At 42.3% G+C, this 19,684-nt stretch overlaps 1 protein-coding gene across 4 annotated transcripts in view; it reads left to right on the top strand.

Annotated features, from left to right (window-relative positions):
* Positions 1 to 16,309, top strand: part of ankrd11 (ankyrin repeat domain 11) — a 117,894-nt gene extending 101,585 nt beyond the window's left edge. For 3 of the 4 annotated variants that reach the window (XM_032518223.1, XM_032518233.1, XM_032518252.1), the window contains 10 exons: positions 2,263 to 2,436; positions 3,535 to 3,735; positions 4,215 to 4,357; positions 4,623 to 4,770; positions 4,895 to 9,323; positions 9,411 to 12,114; positions 12,732 to 12,830; positions 13,189 to 13,332; positions 13,454 to 13,546; positions 13,658 to 16,309. In XM_032518223.1, the coding sequence (XP_032374114.1) occupies positions 2,263 to 2,436; positions 3,535 to 3,735; positions 4,215 to 4,357; positions 4,623 to 4,770; positions 4,895 to 9,323; positions 9,411 to 12,114; positions 12,732 to 12,830; positions 13,189 to 13,332; positions 13,454 to 13,546; positions 13,658 to 13,843 (8,321 nt within the window). In that variant the 3' untranslated portion in view covers positions 13,844 to 16,309. The remainder of the gene's footprint in view (positions 1 to 2,262; positions 2,437 to 3,534; positions 3,736 to 4,214; positions 4,358 to 4,622; positions 4,771 to 4,894; positions 9,324 to 9,410; positions 12,115 to 12,731; positions 12,831 to 13,188; positions 13,333 to 13,453; positions 13,547 to 13,657) is intronic. The other variant, XM_032518243.1, reaches the window with a different exon arrangement.
* The last annotated feature ends 3,375 nt before the right edge of the window (positions 16,310 to 19,684 follow it).

Raw genomic sequence — 19,684 nt, 5'->3', positions numbered from 1 at the left:
TGCGTTTACTGGTAAACTGGTAAACCTTGAGACCGACTTATAAATGACTGCTATCTGTTGAATTGTCCTCCCGTTACTCTGTCCTCTGTGACTGTCTACATCTAGAAACTAAGCAGGGAACAACTCCGACTGGCACATGAGCAGACAGTGGTTTACGGACCGGTAGATGCGCTACGCAAAAAAACCCGGAGCGTTTCATGAAATTACGCTTTAAAAAAAAATAGCTCGATCACACAAATTTGATCCTGGGAACTCAAAATCGTGATCGTGATTAGAATTCGATTAATTGTCCTGCCCTACTACCAGTCATGTTAAATAAAGCTGTATTTACCATTTATTAATTGTCCTTAATTAACGTCTCAGGTTGATTAACCAAACACAAACTTTATGAAAGTAAAATAATATCCCTTCCTGTAAACATGTGGAACAAATGTTGCTTGTAGCTGTGTCCCATTTTCTACAGCATTCTGTCAAAAGCTAGTATAGCTTAACATTTTGAAACTGTGATTATACCTGCTCCAAGTGCCCCATGTCAGAGATGGGCAGGCCAGTTACTGCCACTGATAATGAATCTTGTATTAGAGACTTTTTGTATTGTTTAGTAGCAGTCCTCTACATGGATGCATTGGGGTAATAAATGCCTTCCTGGTTCTAAATCTTGTAAACATAGCCTGGAAAAGCTAGCGTAGCACTTTCTCTGTTCTGCTGCTAAAAAAAAACATGTTTGGACTGCTTCTGTGGTGCCTGCTGTTAAAGTCCTAGCCGAAGGAATGTGTCTAAATGGCAAATGCTTTGAAGAACGTGAGAGTGTATCAAAGAGGGGTGGGGGCACATTAACTGTAAGTGTTCACAGATGGTCATGAAAGTTCATCAGCTCTGTGCTTGTGACTGGAAAAATCTTTTGCTGGAAAGCCTTTAGCCACCGGAAGTGTGAGCCGCCATGCTTCCTTCTTGCCTTGTTTACTTGTGTGTTTGTGGCCTTGAGCAATGCAGCCAGTCTCAGAATGAGAAGAGTCCCAAAGAAATCAGGCCCAGACACATCCACCCATCTACGAGTGTCTCTATGCGTGCACATTTGACATTTGCTGTTCCCATTTCTTTCTTTGTTGTAGCAGTCTGCATTGTTGCTAGCTGTTTCTTGCTTTCAGCTGTGGGAGTTGTTCCCCCTCAGTGATGAAGTGTTACAGTCATGTGTAGCTTTATCCTCTGTAAGGGTCATCAGATGGTATGTTGCCACTGAAAATAATTGCTGGGTGTGTCTTTGGGGAGCAGCTGCTTTTGTCCAGTAGCGCCGTGTCTCCAGTAAAGCTGGCAGGCACGCAGGCAGGCATGTGGTGACCTTGGCAAGGCCGTGTTGAATTGAAATGTAAACCAACTATTTCGTAATAACCGCTGGTCTGCCAAGTCCCACCCTCTTTCCTCTCTTCTCGATCTGGACTGATTGGCTCAGGGACAGACAGACATAAACACACTGGTGGTTGGCCCCTCCCTTCCTCTGGGGAATCTGGGTAATAAATAAAAGTCACCCCCTGCTACTACCAAACCTCTCACATACTGGGCTACTTATACACGTAGTATGTCTGCAGATATTATGTTTTGTTTTTTATTTACAGTTTTATTTAGACGATAGGCATGGGAATTCAATGTGTGAGTTGTTATGAGAACACTATATGTTAAATCATTGTAGATTGAATACTTTTTTTCTTTTGGTCTAACAAAATAATCAGTGAGATGCTGGTAAGGACTCCTTGTAACTCTTTTAAAGTTGTTTCAATATTACTGTTGATCATTTATTGACTATGATTTATCAAAAAAAATTACATTTAAAAGTAGTCCTACTGTTGAGATATATTAAATGTGCTTTTGAAAATAGTTGTAATGGTGAGAGATTGTTAGATATAGGAAAAATGGGAGAAGGTCTTACTTTAGACAACAAATTTAAGAAATAAATAACTTTGTTTTGTTTCAGTGGATACAATATGTAATGATGTGACAAAAAAATATATCTAATTTAAATGCGTATACCTTTTAGTAGTCATAACAACAGCAAGTTGGATAATATATGTGACCAAAGAAAAAAATAATACTGAATGTCTTTTATTGGTATTACTCTAATGACACATGACTTAACCTTAACAACGTTCAGTATTTTGGATTTGTTGTGTGCGTGAATGTGTTATCAAGTGCATGCATACATGTACATGTGTGTCTATGCTGCGTAATAAAATTATTATTTCTTTTCTCCTCTCACTTTTGTTACAGAGAAACCAGGTCCAGAGCGGAAGCGCATTAAAAAGGAGCCCACCAACACCCGGAAGGCGGGCTTGCCATTTGGAATGGGGATGCCAGGGATCCGGGCCGGGTACCCCCTCTCTGAGCGGCAGCAGGTGGCCTTGCTCATGCAAATGACAGCTGAGGAGTCCGTCAACAGTCCAGGTGCGTGCTTATTATGAAGGCCACGTCTGTGGATGGGTGGCAGACAAGGAAAGACGGATGGGAGGGTGTATTGTATGTAGACAGTGTTTGTGTGTATTTGGGAGAGAGGAATGAAGGTGGTCTTAAAGTGAGAGGCTGGGGGGAGTGTGAGGGCGGAGGCATTGGGCTAAAATGTTTGGAGGTTGAGCTTGTCAGCTTTTTTTTTTGCCACATCTCGGTCATACTCTGCCTCTGGACGAGACCAGGTACTTCTATCTAGTCATACAAGCTAATCCACATAAATTGTCATTCAGAAAGCTATTGTTCTGTTTAAGCAGCCATAACAGTCTCACATGCATCTACAGTAGTGTAATTATTGTTCTAAAATACTAAAATACAGCATGGGACCGTCAGTGGAACTAACTCTCCTGTGGTATTTCATTAATCTGGAACTAATACAATCTCAGCACCTGAGTCAAATCACAACAGACTTCCAAAGGCAAAAGGCCTGCAAGCATTTAGTGTTTTATTTGTTATCAGATATCCTTTCTGCTGTTAGATGATTATTAATATTTACTTCCTGGTTTTTATATTTACTTATGGTCACTCAAGTCATTATTGGTCGTCATAATCATTTTGCTGTCAATGTATTCAATATAAAATAGTATTATTATTTTTGCAACATTGTACTTTTTCTTTTACTGTTGACATTTGAGAGACAATTAGGTTGATGAAGACCAATGCATAGCCACTTTTATTTGTGTGTTTTGTTGTGTGTTCCTTTATTGCATGCCTGAAGGCATGAGCATAGATTAAGTAAGTGTGTTTCAAATATCATTTGGAGCAATAGCTGTGCAAACTCAATAATGTAAATGTTATTAAGGCTTGGGTTTAATCTTGTAAATTTGATGAAATGAGCTCAAGTGAAGTAGTTCCAAGTACTCTGCTGCTCATTGTTAGAGTAAGATTGCCCCCTTCTGGCTGTAGGCAGTTCAAACAAACCAGTATTTATAGTAGTAGCAGACAAAATAAAAACGACAATAAAAGCAAATTCTAAAACAAATGTGCCACTAGAAACTGTACAAGTGTTACAATTGTGTGTCCATCTCCTATCCACAGACACAACACCAAAGCATCAGTCACAGTCCAGTATAGGTCAGAAGGGAACGCCAAACTCTGCATCTAAAACCAAAGACAAAGTGAATAAACGGAATGAGAGAGGAGAGACACGGCTGCACAGAGCAGCAATACGTGGAGAGGTACGCCGCATCAAGGAGCTCATCTGCGAGGGAGCTGATGTGAATGTAAAAGACTTTGCAGGTAAGAGGCTCCTCGTGTAGTCTTTTAATTTGTGCACAAAGCACTATATATTCATTTGAATGTTACATACACCTCACACATAGTAATTATTTTTATGATTAACAGTTTTTATTTTGATTTCTAATAAACAAAATACAAAACCTACAACTCACACCATGAACACATTCCCTACCCCTTGAACACTCCCCACTTGTCACCACTACTTACTTATACAAAAAGTAAAGACAATACAATACAATAATAACAAAATAGACAGCTGTAAACCAAATGAACATATGTATGACAAAACACAGTAAATGCACATACTACACGCATAGTATACGCCTCTCCACAGTACATTAGGAGCCCTTCAGAATGCATAAATACTTTGCTCTTTTTCTAGCGTAGACGTTCAATCTTGCAAACCGTTTATATGACATTGTTTTTCCAAATGCTGCCGCTCTACCAATCTCACACGTCGTAATTCTTTTCATGTTCAGGCTGGACTGCATTGCATGAGGCGTGCAACAGAGGATATTATGATGTGGCCAAGCAGCTGCTGGCAGCCGGAGCAGAGGTCAACACCAAGGGTCTGGATGATGACACCCCTCTACACGATGCATCCAACAATGGACATTTCAAGGTATTAAAAAATTAATTAATTAAATTTCTAAATTCAGAAGGCAAAATAATTGATCTAATTATCGTAAGACTCTGAATGTGGGTTATAGAGTTAGTTTCTCTTTCTCTTGAGATCATTACCCCAACTATCTGTCAAGTTCACTCATGGAGCTAGTGGTAGCTTATCTTTATAACCTCTACAGTCTGAACCACAAAAGAATTTGGTAATATCACCTCTTAAATTGCAATTTATATTTATGAAATATTAAATTTTTTATTTGTTTCAGGTGGTTAAGCTACTTTTACGGTATGGAGGGGACCCACGTCAAAGCAACAGGAGAGGTGAAACAGCGTTGAAGGTTGCCAACTCTCCCACTATGCTGAATCTATTGCTGGGGAAAGGCACTTACACCTCAAGTGAAGAAAGTTCATCAGGTACGTAGTATTAAATCTTTGAGTCACCTAATTACATGACTGTTATAAGTTATGCAAATTGATACTGTAGATGGGGCTGCAAATTAAATTGTGAATTGATCATGCCTCTTTTTACTTTCCACAGAATCTTCAGAGGAGGAAGATGCCCCTTCATTTGCCCCGTCCAGCTCTGTCGATGGCAATAACACGGACTCAGAGTTTGAGAAGTTGAAGCTGAAGGGGAAAACTGCAGACCCTCCTAAATCTGCTGTCACGCCCGTCAAGGATGAATATGAATTTGATGAGGATGATGAAGAGGAACGTGTTCCTCCTGTGGATGATAAACACCTTTTGAAAAAAGACTTCCGTAAGGAACCAGTCCCTAAGGCCAACAGCTTCACCGCCATACCCAAGATGGAGGTTAAAACCTATTCCAAAAGCAACTCGCTCACACCAAAGAAAACTGTCAGGCGGATCATCTCTGACAGTAACAGTTCAGACGAGGATGATAGGACGTGTTTCACGCCAGCACCTACGCCACGGCAAGCCCAGCAAACAAATACCAAGATCAGAGACTCTGGCAGCATGAGCTCTAAACAACAAAAAGACAAGAACAAAGTAAAAAAGAAACGGAAGAAGGATAGTAAAAATAATGTCAGTAAAGAAGTCAGGTTTGGTAAAGTCAATGACAAATTCTGTACATCTGACTCTGATTGTGGAGATATGGAGAGTGAGGATGATAAGGGCTCAAACAGTATAAAGGACTCTTCTGCGACGAGCCTAAAAGACTCCCCTGGCTTCAACGCATCCTCCTCCTCATCCCATGGAAACTCAAACTCTCAAAAACAAGTACCATCATTAGCAGAACAGCATCCGAAGCAGTGGAGGACAGATGGCTGGAAAACGGTGTCATCTCCTACATGGTCAGACGTCAGTTCTCTCTCAGATTCTGTCAGAACAAGACTGTCCAGTGAGTCTGACTACTCCTCTGCTGATTCCAGTGTGGAGTCAATAAAACAAGTTAAGAGGAAAGTGCAGGAGAACAAAAAGAAGAATAACAATGTGCACAGCAGCACAATAGACAAGAAAAATTCTGAGCTCTACAAAAACTCCAATACAGACAGTGCGGTCTCCAAAACCGATGTAGATGGCAAAGTGCTGAAAAAGCATAAAGTGAAACACAAGCACAAAAATAAGGAAAAGGACAAAGCTCCTAGTCTGGTGCTCAATCAAGACATGAATGAGAAATTTGTCAAGAGCTACTCTTTTGATTTTGATGATTCAAGGCAGAAGTCTCTAATTGTTGAGTCAGAATCGCCAGTTGAGAGCAAGGTTAAGTTATCCAAACATGAAAAAGACCATTCAAAAAAAGAGGATAGACTTTCGAAAAGCAAGTCTGAGGATAAGGATTGGTCATCTGGAAAAGACCTGCACAGAACAGTGAAAGAGGAGAAAAATAAGAAAACAAAGGACTCCACCAAGGACAAGACCAACAAAGACGAGAGGGAGAAGTCTGTAAAATCTGTCAAGGAGAAGGAGAAGCCCAAGGAGGAGAAGCAAAAGGCTCACAAAGAGGAGAAAAAGAAAAAGTCCAAGGAGAAGTCCTCCTCAAAAACAGACCGTAAAAGTGAGCAGAAAGAGGAAAAACATCTAAAGGTGGACAAGGAGAAAAACACCAAGGAGGAGAAAGACAAATGTAAAAAAGACAAAGCACAGAAGGAAGAGCCTGAGTATGAAGGTTATGACGTCAACAACCGTTTCCTCAACTTAGAGGACACAAAGCTCAGTGCCTCAGATGACCATCATGACAGATGGGGCTCCGAGATGTCCTCTGACTCCTCCCTGTATGGAGATGACAGCTGGGACGCTCCTGTCAAAGAGTACAAGGAATACAAAGCCAACAACGCTGTTAAACTAATTGTTGAGACTGTTAAGGAAGAGACGAGAAGGAAAGAAAACAAAGTTAAGGACAAAAAATCTGATCACAGTGAAAAGAGATCAGAGAAAGAAGCCACTTCGAAGAAGAAAGACAAAGACTCCTCTGAAAAAACAATTGAAAAGAAAAAAGACTGGTCTGAAAAACAAAAATTAAACTCCAGTCACTCCGTGGAAAAAGAAAAGAAGCGGAAGGAGTCCACAGAAACAGTCAAAGACAAAAAAGACAAGGACTCTCTAGAAAACAGTCGAGACCGTAAAGACTCGTATGACTTCATAAAGGAAAGAAAGGACATCAAAATCAAGCAGGAATCTGTAAGAGATGATTATAGCAATGATACTTTCTTCAAAGAAATTGATGCTGTCGGTAAATCATGTGAAATTAGAGAAAGAAACCACTCTGGAAAGGAGAAAGAAAAGAAGAGTGAGGGAATAGAAAAGCGAGAAAAGACAAAAGCTGACAAGCACAAAGAGAAAACAAAAGACAGAGGAGCTGATCAGGAAAAGGATAAGAGCGAGAAAAGCACATCAGAAAAAATTGTCAAGGAAAAGGATGCAGACCGGATCACCAAAGACAAGAAGGAGGGAGTTAAAGACAAACACAAAGAGTCTCATGGCAAAGACAAAGATCGCAAGATGTCTTCAGATCAGCCCAAGGACAAGAAAGAAAAGACATCTCAAGACAAACATGCTGATAGGGAGAAGGATTTCTTGGAGGTAAAGAAAGAGGAAAGAAAACCGGAGAAAATCCGTGAGAAGGCTTGGTACAAGATAGCTGACATCTTCACTGATGAAAGTGATGATGAGGAGGACAGCTACAATGGTGGTGTTGCACTCGTGTCCGACTCCATCAGAAAAGACTCAACGCCGGATCAGGATGAGCTGGATCACTTCCCCTCAGAAAAAATTAGAAAATCTTCTGCAGAGGCTAAACATAACACAGAAAAGGCAAAAGACAAAGAACACAAAGAAAAGAAGAAAGAAAAGGCCACATTTGACACGGGCAAAGAGAGGAAAGGCTCCCTAGAGAAACACAACAAAGACAAGAAAGATTCTGTAGATGCGAAACATAAGGAAAGAAAAGACAGAATGTCAGTGGACTCAAATCAAGAGAAGAAAAATAAGCAGAAGTTGTTGGACAAAAGGGACAACAGTGATGATAAGACAAAAAGCAAATATAAAGACAAGCTGGACCATTCTAAGGAAAGGAAGCCATCAAAAGGCAGTGGCGAGAATGAAAAGTCCCTCTTAGAAAAATTAGAGGAGGAAGCTATGAATGACTACAAGGACGACTCCAATGACAAGAACAGCGAAATCTCTTCAGATAGTTTCACTGACCGAGGTCATGAGCCAGTCCTCACTACTTACTATGACTCAATCAGCCTGACTGATGTGTCTGAGGACAGGAGAGACTCCCTGTCCATATCTACTCCCCAGGACAAGTTCAGAGAGAAAGAGAGGCATCGGCATTCCTCTTCGTCTTCGTCCAAGAAAAGCCACGACAGGGAGAAAGAAAAAGTCAAGAAGGACAAAGGAGACAAACGTGACAAAACAGAGGAGATCAGAGAGTCCTTCAACCGCAGAGAGAGTCTACCGTTTGAGAAAGAGCCCATGCCTCTAGAGGCAGACCCTTACACTTTCCCATATGGAGGTAAGGGAGATGGCGAAGATGACTTTGACAAAACGTTGGAATTTGAAAAAGAGATGTCCAAAAAGGACAAAGCCACTGGTGTCATCAGTGATAGGACAAAGGACAAAAAGAAAAAGGAGAAACACAAGGAAAAAATAAAGGAGGAGAAGAATAAGTACATTGACGGCTTTGGGTCATTTAAACACTCCAAAGAGGATGTGAAGTCAGGGTTGAAAGATAGCCCACAGGTCACTGTACTGAAAGAAAGGTCAAAAGAAGAAAGTCCTAAATTTGATATGAAAAAAGACAGAAGTCGGGATACATTGGACAAAGACAACAGAATGGACCACATTAAATCTAAGACTAAGGATGAAAATGAAAAGCTCACTCAGTTCAAAGACACAGTAAGGAAAGATAATCGCCCACGTGAAAAACTGTTGGTGGATGGTGATTATCAAATGACAAGTTTTGGTCAAATGTTGAGTCTTAAAGACCAGGAGATAGAAGAGCGCCACAAGAGACATAAAGAAAGGATGAAGCAGATGGAGAAGCTGAGACCCAAGTCAGGGGACCCTAAACTCAAGGACAAGACTAAGTCCACAGAGGAAGTACGAAAAAATCGCAGTGAGCTATCGTCAAAGAAATCCAACAGTCTGGAGTCTGGTCTTAAAGAGAAGAAGCTGAAGGATGTGGGTCTGCCGGCCCAAATGATGTCCCCAAGTAGGAAGTTCCAGCAGACAGATCAAAACTCAAAGGACTGGCTGGCTGGACACCAAATAAAGGAGAACCTCCCTGCCTCTCCCAGGCCAGATCAAAACAGGCCAACTGGTGTTCCCACACCAACATCTGTCATCTCCTGCCCCAGCTTTGAGGAAGTCATGCAGACACCTCGTACACCGTCTTGCAGTGCAGAGGATTACCCCGACATTATGTTGGATGGGCTGGACTGCCAGAACTCATCAGCTATGACAATTTCAATGAATGCTTGCTCTCCATCCTTCTTTGAAAGGTATTTAAATGTGCAAATGTACTGTTTGGTTACTGTTACTGGATGTGACAAATCTTCTAATGGCTTGTCTTTCTTTTGTCCACCCAGCAGGTACTCTAACTCTCAGAGTTTCCAGGAGGGCACATGTCCCACCCCTGCAAAGAACCTCCAGCTACCACTTGTCAGTCGTTCGGCATCCTCTGACGTCCGCAGGCTGCTGGAGGATGAGTTCAAGGCTGAGGCTGACAAGTTCCTTAGACAGCAGAGTGATCCAGCAGCCGAATTTGATCCGTCATCTTCCTCCCAAACTCTAGAGGACAAATCTGCTACTGGGGATAGACTAGAGTGCCTGGGATCTCCTTATTTCTCCCCAATTAGAATGTTGTCCCCTCGGCTGGAGCCAGCTCTTCCGACACCAGATGTGGCAGCGCCAGCTCTTGCTGTCACAGAGGGCATTGAACACCTTCATGACAATGTATACAACAGTTTCTTGCCCAAACCTTCTACACCAGTTCACAGGCCAGACCCACAGGAGCCCTGCTTTGACATTGCTGCACCGCCAACTCCTGCTCCTGCTGCTTTGCCACCCCTGGACATCGATGACATCTCTGAGCCTCACCACAGTGAGCCTAACCTTGTCCTGTCAGATCTTCCCTCTGTCACTGAAGAGCAGGAAGAGGAGGAGGAGGAGGAGGATGAAGAGGAAGAGGACGAGGAGGACTTTGAGGATGAAGGTGATATGGATGAGAGAGCTGATGGAGACCAATGTGCAATGGAAGAGCCGGAGCAAACAAGGGAGCCACATTCCTTTTCCCCTCTAGTTGAGGACCCTCTTAGGAAGAGCTGGCCTGCAGAGTCTCCAGATCGGCGGGAACCAGAGGTCCAGGATATTTCCCCCACACACTCTGCACCCATCCATGGTGAGAACTGTTTTGATCACAGCATTGGCTGGAACCCTGAAATGGACCTCAAATCTCCCCACAGGACTTATGGGGAGATAGAGGCTGCTGTCTCCAAAATAACCAGTCCATACCATTCAGACAGTGATATGCAGCACTTGTCTGGGCATCCCTCTGTCACTCCCCCTTATGCTACTTGGAATAGGTGGCACAAAGAGGAACCAGAGGACTTTGATGAACAGAAGGAGGCGGTGGCTGACATCTCCTCTCCAGAGAGGCCTGACACAGCTATTGATGAGGAACCTAACTATTTAAACACCTCATCATCCTCCAATAGGCTGGAGTCTTTCTTCCAGGAATGTAACAAGCCTAGCATAGAGGAAAGTCACCAGATGGACACTGCGTCAACATGTGAAGAACGAGACAGCAGACAGATCACACACAGCTTCAGTGCTTCCACTGAAAGCCACATAGCTCCAGCTGTGGGCCCTGAGCCTGTGGTGCCCTGGGCAGACCCGTTCCCAGCTGATGCAGATGAACTGGATGACTTGGGACCATTCTCTTTGCCTGACCTACCACTACCAGACAAGTCTGAAGAAGCTGAGTCTCGAGACCCAGAACTAGCTGACCACAACAAGACTGTGCCGACCCACATTGGACATACCATTACAGACAGAGAGGACCCAGATCTAATGGAGGTGGACTTACCAAGCCTCGCTAAGATTTCAGTCCCTGCTGGAGACTTAGATTTAGGAGAACCTACCGTACAAGACTTAGTTGTACCCTCACCACATGTCAATTTCCAGCAAGAGTTGGACCCCGAGCCTCACAGTCTGCCAGTCAACAGCTCTCTCTCTCTAACACAACAACAAGACAACATGTTGGAAAGAAAAGGACCTTATGGAGAACCTGATGAGTCGGATCCCAGTATGTTCTATTCATCTGTGAAATCAGATCCCAGTCAGCAACATCACATTCAGATCCACTCCATCACTGAGCCGTTGCAGTTACCCATGGATTCAGTGTCTGCTATCAAGTCAGAGGTGAGACAGGAGGAGTTGTCTGAGCCTGTAGCAGAATCTGTGTCATGCAGTCCTCTTCCTCAGCTCCCCCTGGCAGTTGCCCTCTCCAGCACAGTGGAACTACCAGACACTCAAGAGAACACACCCAAGCTTACGCCAGTAACCCTGACCACTGTGTCCACCACTGTAGATATTCCCAAGAAGGTGGATGAAATCCCTCAAAGAATAACTCGCAATCGCGCCAAGAACAATCCCTCTGTTGCTGCTGTCCCTCCTACTTCCAGCATAATAACCTCGTCTGCCACGGCCACCCCTGTAACAACCAGTCCAATGGTGACCATAAACCCAATTTCTACTAGAACCATGACACCCACCTCAAACTCTTCCTTCCCAGCTCTGAAGAAAGACAAAGAACCTGTGCTTACTGTCTCCTCTACTGCATCTAATACAACCACAACAGTGTCTGTACCTACTTCGGTGACAACTTCTGCGCCAGTGGTTATCAATAAGACGACAAAAGGTCGCCCTCTCCCCGTGGATGAAGAGGAATCTCAGACCCAGCACCCACGAAAGAGGAAATTCCCACGTTCCGCTGGGCAGCAGGTCCAGGTCCAGCTGGTAAACACAGCCATGCAGCAGACAAGGGAAATGATTCAACAGACTTTGGCTGTAGTAGTCAATGCCATCAAGCTGGACGATATTGAGCCCTACCACAGTGACCGTTCCAACCCTTACTTTGAGTACTTGCAGATCAGGAAGAAGATTGAGGAAAAGAGAAAGATTCTGTGCTACATCACCCCACAGGCCCCACAGTGTTACGCTGAATATGTGACCTACACTGGCTCCTACCTGCTGGACGGCAAGCCCCTCAGCAAGCTTCACATCCCTGTGGTAAGTGATGGTGTCTTTACCTTTTTCCCTAATGATATAGCCAAGGTAGTGAGTAGGTTTCAAAATGTTTAGAATGAAAGTTTAATTCTGGTAACCTGTGTAATTTTGACAGCAGTAAAGGGAAAAAAAAGGAAATTGTCACCAGGCTTTTGTTGACTCACAGTAACATGGTGATGATTTTAAAGCAGCTGTCAGCTCTTCCTTGAGCTATTATGTTGCAGAGATTCTAAACAGACTCTGGGGATTTCTTTGGGTAGATGAGGTCACACTCAACGGGGACAGGCAGACATAATCCGGCACAAATGCCTTGTTAGGCTCACATGGAGGTCTTACCTTCTCCCTGCTCCTAACTCGGCACCAGACGCAAAAATAAGTTCTAATATATGTAATGACAATAACTTATTCCACCAGTCAGTTGCTGTTAAACCAAAAAAAATGTTTGTGTCTGGGCATATGAACGCCCATGAATTCGTGTTCACTCATGGCGCCGTTATCAAACATTTTACCTTATTATTGGTCCCACAATTCACTCTGAGTTGTAAACATTGAAACACAAGGAGGAGGCGGGGCCCTACAATGAATGTATATAATATTGGTATGTTGTGTTTGTTTATCAGATTGCCCCCCCTCCATCGCTGTCAGAACCTCTGAAGGAGCTCTTCAGACAACAGGAGGCAGTAAGAGGGAAGCTCAGGTTGCAGCACAGCATAGAACGGGTAAGGAATAACACTTCTATATTCTCTGTCCTTGATTCGTTCATTGCTCACTTCCTGTTAAACGTACAGCAACACTCATCCATTGAACCCTATGAGCACTTCTTTGATAAAAGTTTAAAGACAGTTTTTAATAGAAATGCAAGTGAAATCTGCATTCACCCTACTCCTAGGTTGAGCCAGAGTGAATTGCAGACTCAAATCTGTGCTAACATCTCTCGCTAACTAAGGGATGACAGTTTCTGTGAAACATACGTACCAACTTTGTTGATCAGACCCATTTTTTTACCTCACCAGCCTGGTGCCCAACATAATATTGAATATTATTTTTTTCTTTCTCTCTTTTGCTTACCGTTCACAGGAGAAGCTGATTGTTTCATGTGAGCAGGAGGTATTAAGGGTCCACTGCAGAGCAGCCAGGACAATAGCCAATCAGGCTGTGCCATTCAGCGCCTGCACTATGCTGTTGGACTCTGAAGTATACAATATGCCATCAGAGAGCCAGGTAGGAAGTATTTAAATATACGCTAAAATGTGAGGTCAATTCTAATTGAATGTATAAGAGACAGCCAGTTATCACATAACCCATTACTACATCTACATTGTAACTTGGTGTATGTTCTCAGGGTGATGAGAACAAATCTGTGAGAGATCGCTTCAACGCTCGTCAGTTTATTTCCTGGATCCAGGATGTGGATGATAAATATGACCGCATGAAGGTAAATATCGGCCCTCTGCAGGGATGTGCTGTTATGTCATCAGTTAAAGGCATTTTCACCGTAATAATATGTATCTACCAAGTGGATTTATGCTCGCTTCTTCTCCCCTAGACATGTTTGTTGATGCGGCAACAGCACGAGGCAGCAGCCCTCAATGCAGTGCAAAGGATGGAGTGGCAGTTGAAGGTCCAGGAGCTGGACCCAGCAGGGCACAAGTCCCTCTGTGTCAACGAAGTGCCGTCCTTCTATGTGCCAATGGTCGATGTCAACGACGACTTTGTCCTGCTGCCTGCATGACACACCTGTGCTCACAGATTTAGAGCAAACTTTGTCTGAATAACTTTTTCTCAAAGAGACTTCGTTGAACAGAACGAATGGAAAGGGCTAGCAAGTTTGAAAGAGGACTTTAGACAGGAAAAATTATATTCTATAGAAAAACTTGCTCTGGATTTCCTTCTGTGAAGAAGGAAACATGTTTTTACTGGGGGAAAAGAAAACACAACTTGCACTTTCATCCTCAAAGTTTTTACACTTTTGTTTGATCAGAGTGTGAGAAGCAGAAACCGTTTTTGCTTCGAGGCTCCGACACCGGGACACAACTCCTCAGTACTCAGTTTCGCCGAGACAGGGGACAGAGATATATTTTCTGCATTAGTTTTTTGGTCCCTGCTTCAATAGCCCCAACTCCACCACTGGGAGGAGGTATCAGAGAAGAGCTCTCCCAACAGCGTGGTGCCTGTCCTGAAGGGGGGGTGGGACTGAGGAGAAGCCTCCCCCTGTTGACCCTGGGCTCCTGGTGGGCCAGGAGAACTAGAGTCCAGCGCTAAGCCAGAGGAAGTCAACAAAGCTGTGATGCATCATGTGAATCCTCACATAAGACAGCAAGACAGCTGGGATGGACAGACCAGGTACCTGGACCCTGCCGCTGATGGTTTTGGGACTATGAGATGGTATACCCAGAGGATGCCCTCTCTGTTTGCACTGCAGCAGAGCCTAGGCCTAGGGCTAGCGATGTGTGTGCACGTCAGGGCCCAGTGTCTGAGAGGAAGAGACTGACCCTGCAGCCTCTCAGCCTGGCCAAAAAGAAGAGGACAGGCATGGATCTCTGAGGACAGACCGGAGTTTCTCGGCCATCCTGCTTGCTCCCAACAGAAACACATCAGACCGCCATGGACTGCAAAAACACCACAGGACAACCAGAAGAAACAAACAAAACGAATGTTGAGATTTAAAGAGACTATTGAGAAATTTTGCTTTGGCAGGATGAGAGAAATATTGTTTTTGTCTATTTCTTTACTTGGGCATTTCATTGTTTCTGAGGAAGTGACTTGAAACACTACAGAGCCAATATTAGTTTAATTGAAAAAAAAAAAAAAAAATTGAAAAAAAGTTGTATTCCGTAAATTATGTACAGTTTTTTATATTCGTTAACCAATGTATTCTTGCTGCCTTCTAGATAATTTATTTTGCCACACATTACTGCACAGTTGTAAATAACCTATGTACTGTAATATCACTCAGTTAAGTGTAGAAAAAACAAAAGAAATAAAAAGTATCTTTTTATGTACAGTTCACTTTTGGGCAGCACTTTCCCCCTCCCCCCCATATCCATGGGCCAAAATGTGTACACGTTTCTGTATTTGAAAGACTCCAGTGCACAGCTGTATAATCCCATCTTTTGATTCAGTCCAGGCTTAGGTTAGGCAACTCACCTGGTCATGGGTCACCACAACTCACAGATAGTTGACAGAACACTTCTGGATTAAACCGGCCTCACACAGGCCAACCACCATATAGTCCCTCAGATGTAGCAGAATAGTTGTTGAGGATTTATTTAATGAATAGACAGAGGATAATTATTCATTGCTTTACTACACAATTATATCTGAAAAAATTTGAACCAAGAAAATGCCTTTTTCAGTGAAAAAAAATAATAATGTACTCATTGTTGGGCAAAGTCACATAGATATATATGGGTGGGATGAAAGAGAGATGTCATTCACAAGCAAAACCATCATTTTAATGTAGAATGGTTTCAAATTATTAGGTTTTTAATTTACAAAAATTGGACTGAAATCATTTCTAATCATCACAGAACATCATTTTCTCAAAAGCCAACAGGACGCGGGTCTTTCAGCACTTCATTGTGTGTTTGATTTCCAGTTTGTCTGCTTTTCACATTGAATGGGCAGACGAGTTGTAACAGCAACTAAAAGGTTTTATTCCATACTCACTTTGGACAATGGTTTGTCAGTCAGCCTCTTATTATTATTATTATTATATTGGTGAGTAGCTTATTTTTTTAAGTGCTGTTCTAACCTTACTCACTGGATGGCGTCAGTGTATCAGACAACTCAAGAAACTAATTGGCTTTGCATTAGACCTGCGACCTAATGCCATGGGGAATAGGTTTTTAAATGTATTTAAATTTTATCACAGACTATAGTGAGTTCAATTTCCTTATATTATTTCAATACAACACCTTGATCAGTTTGGTAGTGAATTATTGAATCGTAATAGGCAATGGTCTTTTTTATCGATGTTTAATCCACAAGGGGCTTGGCTAGTATTGTCAGGGATTTTAAATGTTAGGTTACTTCCTCATATTACTCCGTTGTCAAGTTCTTGTGTCGGGCCCAAGCAGACAGTTACAAGATTTAAATCTTCTCAGAACGAACCAAAAAGTGGACAGACATTAACACAAACAGCTGTGCGGAAAGAAATGGCTTGATGCTGAATAGATCTGTTTTTTAGTTCTCGATTAAAAATCCCATTTGAAATGTTGATTTGTGATGACTTACTGATTCTCTATTTGTTAGCGGATCTTGGTTTTGAAAAGCTTTCCCGACCTACCGCACAGGCTTCCTGTCTGTGTGCGAGAGCTGCTCATGTATCCTGATGGCAATATTATCTGAAAGGTTTTAAGTTATTTACACACCGTCAGTCAGACTAGCTGTGTATGGTATGTCTAGTCAAGTGCAATGGTTGTTGCTATTACACTGTGCAGACAAGGTGGCTAGATGTATAGTCCTGGATATTTTTGAGAGATACACACATCCTGGTTGGTATACGTAGACATACATATTTGGATACAAATAGCCAGAAATTTGGTTTTTAAACCCCTGTTTGTCATGTTTTTTGTTTTTAATTTGTTGTTGGTTTCTTACACAGTTTTGGGGGAAGAGGTTTAATGGTGTCTTTTGTTCACAGAATCCTTGTGTGTGTGTGTTTTTTTAGATCATTGTATGTAGTTTTGAATGTTGTTGTGTTTATCTTAGTTTTTTTTTTGTTCCTCTATGAAGCACCAGTGGCATGTCAATCACGTTGCTTATCGAGCAGAATGTATACCGTTACTTGCCCTGACCGACCACGCCCTCTCACTATTGTTTACAAGACATCAAGTGTGTTTTCCGTTTCATGTGTCACCTTTTTTAACGGTTTAAGCCCTGCCTTTGTTTTTACTTCTGTAATCAGTCATTTATTTGAACCACAAAGGCTTGAAATGGTGATGGTTGACACAAGTGACCGGCGATCTCCCCCCACACACACACACACACACACACACACACACACACACACACACACACACACACACACAGTCGGTGAAACACCACTGCACAGAGCAAAAGACAAAACACATCCATCCACATTGATTCTCCAGTGTGAATATTAAACTAACAAAAAAGAGTGATTTCAGGATAAAAATTGAATACAGACAAAAACACACATCAGTCCTCAGATGCACAGTAGAGCACTTGACCGTGGTGATACAGATGTGCCACCTCAGTCAGCAACATATTACCTCTACTCCTCACATTCACTCATAATGTTTATTTTATCTGTTATTTGTTTTTTCTTTCTTACTGGACATAAATATACATAATTGCTATTTTTTCATTCTATGGAGTCACGATTTCAAGCCTTTTTTCTAGTTTGTTTATTTTTTAATTAAAACCCAGACTGTAGCTATTTCTTTGTTCCTTTTTTAGAGTGGAAATGACTAATGAAACAGATGGAGAACTACTCTTTAAATGGTGAGAAATAATCTATTTATTATCTTTTTTTTTTTTTTTTCTGACACCTGTGGTATGTTTTGAGTTGAATTTGGTCTCCGCTGTGTAAATTTTCCTCCTTGTAATGCGTGAAAGAGACATACTGTACATAGCTCTGTAAATAAAACCTCCCAGGACGTTTTGCACCCTCCTCTTTGTACTAGTCTGAAAAATTGCGTAGAATGTGGGGTTCTAACAGCAACAGCTTGCTGCAGGTGATTATGATGTAACAATGTAACATTTTTTTATTTGTACAATGTAGTTTATTTGTGTACATATTGTTGGAGCAGCTAAGAGGGGTGGGGGGGGGGGTGTATGAGGGCGGTTGTTGATGCTATTGTCAGTGCTGTAACAGAAATCCAGTACTTTCACCTCTAGCTGTTGTTGATTTCCTGCAAAACAAAAAGACAAAAAAAATCAAAATGCGAGAAACTGAAAATGAGGATGGATGGAAAAAAAGTAAAAATTCTAAATTGTTATTTTCTACAGTTGCATGTACAGAGAGCGCGAGAACTGCTGTTGTTCCTCAGAGATTATGTTCGTTAATAAAATTTTGAAATATTACCGGCTGTCCTCTGGTTCTTGATTGTGTGTTGCATCTGTCATGATGTAAAAGCTCTTCTGATACACCCAAAATATATCCACTCCCAAGGAAAAAAATAGACCACATTTGAAAATGTACTTTTTAAAATACTGAATGTACATTCACATACATCAATATAAACACCACCAAACTATTATGGTGGTCCAAGAGACACGTTTCTATTGATAGCAGGATGAGGTAACCATGTGTTGGAAAGGCCCTCTCTGAGATGGCTGCCAGATTTGTTACATATGTTTATCGTATAACCTGGAAGAGTTCAGTTACTCAACCTGAACTTCTCTGACCAAAATCGGATTTCTGTTCGCATCGCAATCACTTCTCAGGCTTGTCATCGACAATAGTAAATAGTTTAAATTTTTTCAAATAGTTTCCTTAACTTTTCTGACTTTCGGTGTAATGAAGTTTGAGTTTGTTGTTCAGTTTCCTGTCAAAGCAAGACAAAACAAATACAAGTCACCTGCTGAGCTAGAAAAAGCGCACACATTAGTGTAAATCCTGAGGCCACCAACCTCAACAGAGCCATGATCCCACTACAGAGTGTGTCAAGTAAAACTTCACTTAAACACTATTCCCTGATGTTGTATAGCATGAAATTGTATACAAACAGTTGTATAATGTCTCCAATGGCTCTGGTGATTTTAAAACGGGATGTGTTGGGTTAGAAACTAGTGTCCATATAGCGGGAAGGGAGATGAAAGATGTTGAATTGTATTATGGGAATTGTAGGATCCAGATTTTTGGGTGCTTGACCAATAAAGGGGCTAAATGTCAGGATACCTCGGCCTCTGCTGCTTTGATTTTTAGGGCCCGAGCGCCGACAGGCGGCGAAGGCCCTATTGGAACTGAAGGAATTAGGGCCCGAGCGCCGACAGGCGGCGAAGGCCCTATTGGAACGGAAGGAATTATTATTGGGCCCGAGCGGCCGACAGGCGGCGAAGGCCCTATTGGAACTGAAGGAATTATTAGGAGCCCAGCGCCGACAGCGGCGAAGGCCCTATTGGAACTGAGGAATTATTATTAGGGCCCGACGCCGACAGGCGGCGAAGGCCCTATGGGAACTGAAGGAATATTTAGGGCCCAGCGCGACAGGCGGCGAAGGCCCTATGGTAACTGAAGAATTATATTATTAGGGCCCGAGCGCCGACGCGCGAAGGCCCTTTGGAACTGAAGGAATTATTATTATTAGGGCCGAGCGCCGACAGGCGGCGAAGGCCTATTGGACTGAAGGAATTATTATTATTATTATTATTAGGGCCCGAGCGCCGACAGGCGCGAAGCCCCTATTGGAAACTGAAGGAATTATTATTATTATTATTATTATTAGTATTATTATTCTTTTCCGTCAAATGAATTTGCCTTTTTGGAGGACTTTCATATTCAAAACTCACCAATTTGCGTGTCGCATCAAGTCTGGTGAAAATTTACCGTTATTTTAATGGTTTCGGGAATAGGCGCACAAAGGCTCGCATAGCGTGCCACCGA

This window comes from Etheostoma spectabile, chromosome 1 (assembly GCF_008692095.1).
Source record: "Etheostoma spectabile isolate EspeVRDwgs_2016 chromosome 1, UIUC_Espe_1.0, whole genome shotgun sequence".
Lineage (NCBI taxonomy): Eukaryota > Metazoa > Chordata > Actinopteri > Perciformes > Percidae > Etheostoma > Etheostoma spectabile.
The sequence above is the reverse complement of the archived record's forward strand: the minus strand, read 5'-3'. Positions and strand labels throughout refer to the sequence as shown.